Genomic DNA, 837 nt, shown 5'->3' with positions numbered 1-837 from the left:
GCGAAATCAAATTGCCGGCAGAGTGGGCGGGGCTTACCCAGTCTAATTAAACAGTGAATGTGCAAGTTAACAAGCTGAAATTAGCATTAAAAACCCATCCGTGTTTTATTTCATTTGTTCAGCTACTTTTGAGACCAGTAGTTGCTGTGCTGAATCATTTTGTGTTTTCATCGTTTTAGACAAACGTAATTTACCCATCATGCATTTATTTTCACAATAGGGGCAAAACCAAGAATAGGATGTCATACTTGTTGTCAGAGAGCAGTAACAATGATGACAGCCTCAGCAGAAATGAAGCCATGAATTTTAACCTTGACAGCTTCTATGGTGTTTGCGTGTTCCCTTTCTTCTGCTGTTGCTGTTTCTTTATAGTGAGAGCTGTGTGTGTGTTGAATCTTAACCATGACAAGCTTTTGTTGTTTCCGTTTCTTCTTCTTTATTTACCTATATACTGAGAGTTGCTTTTTCTTTGCAGGTATCTGAATGGAAGTCATGTATTGCAGCTTGGAGGGGTGAACGAGAATGTATCCTACGAATACCCACAGCTGCAGCACAAACACTATACTGGATGTATAAGGAACCTTCTTGTGGACAGCAAGGTAGGGTGTGGAGTTTAGTGAATACACATTGACATGAGGCCTGTTTGTGAAATCTGCTGTGGATGAATAGATTGTTATGTTGTATCCCTATGTGCAGTGTATACTGTATGTCACCACAATAGTTTATTAAAACAATTAATGGTGGTGGGGTGGCAGTAGCTCAGTATGCAGGGAGTTGGGTCGGTCGCCGGTTCAAGTCCCCGTACGTACGGAGTGTGGACTGGTAGCTGGAGAGGTG

The 837-nt window shown here is 41.8% G+C and overlaps 1 protein-coding gene across 1 annotated transcript in view; it reads left to right on the top strand.

Annotated features, from left to right (window-relative positions):
• Positions 1 to 837, top strand: part of LOC116694173 (neural-cadherin) — a 100,979-nt gene that overhangs the window by 84,529 nt on the left and 15,613 nt on the right. Inside the window, exon 26 of the mRNA XM_032523709.1 lies at positions 476 to 599. Coding sequence (XP_032379600.1) covers positions 476 to 599 — 124 coding nt within the window. The remainder of the gene's footprint in view (positions 1 to 475; positions 600 to 837) is intronic.

The sequence above is a fragment of the Etheostoma spectabile genome, chromosome 8, assembly GCF_008692095.1.
Source record: "Etheostoma spectabile isolate EspeVRDwgs_2016 chromosome 8, UIUC_Espe_1.0, whole genome shotgun sequence".
In the NCBI taxonomy this organism is placed as follows: domain Eukaryota; kingdom Metazoa; phylum Chordata; class Actinopteri; order Perciformes; family Percidae; genus Etheostoma; species Etheostoma spectabile.
Note: the sequence above shows the minus strand (reverse complement) of the source record. Positions and strands in the feature narration are given on the sequence as shown.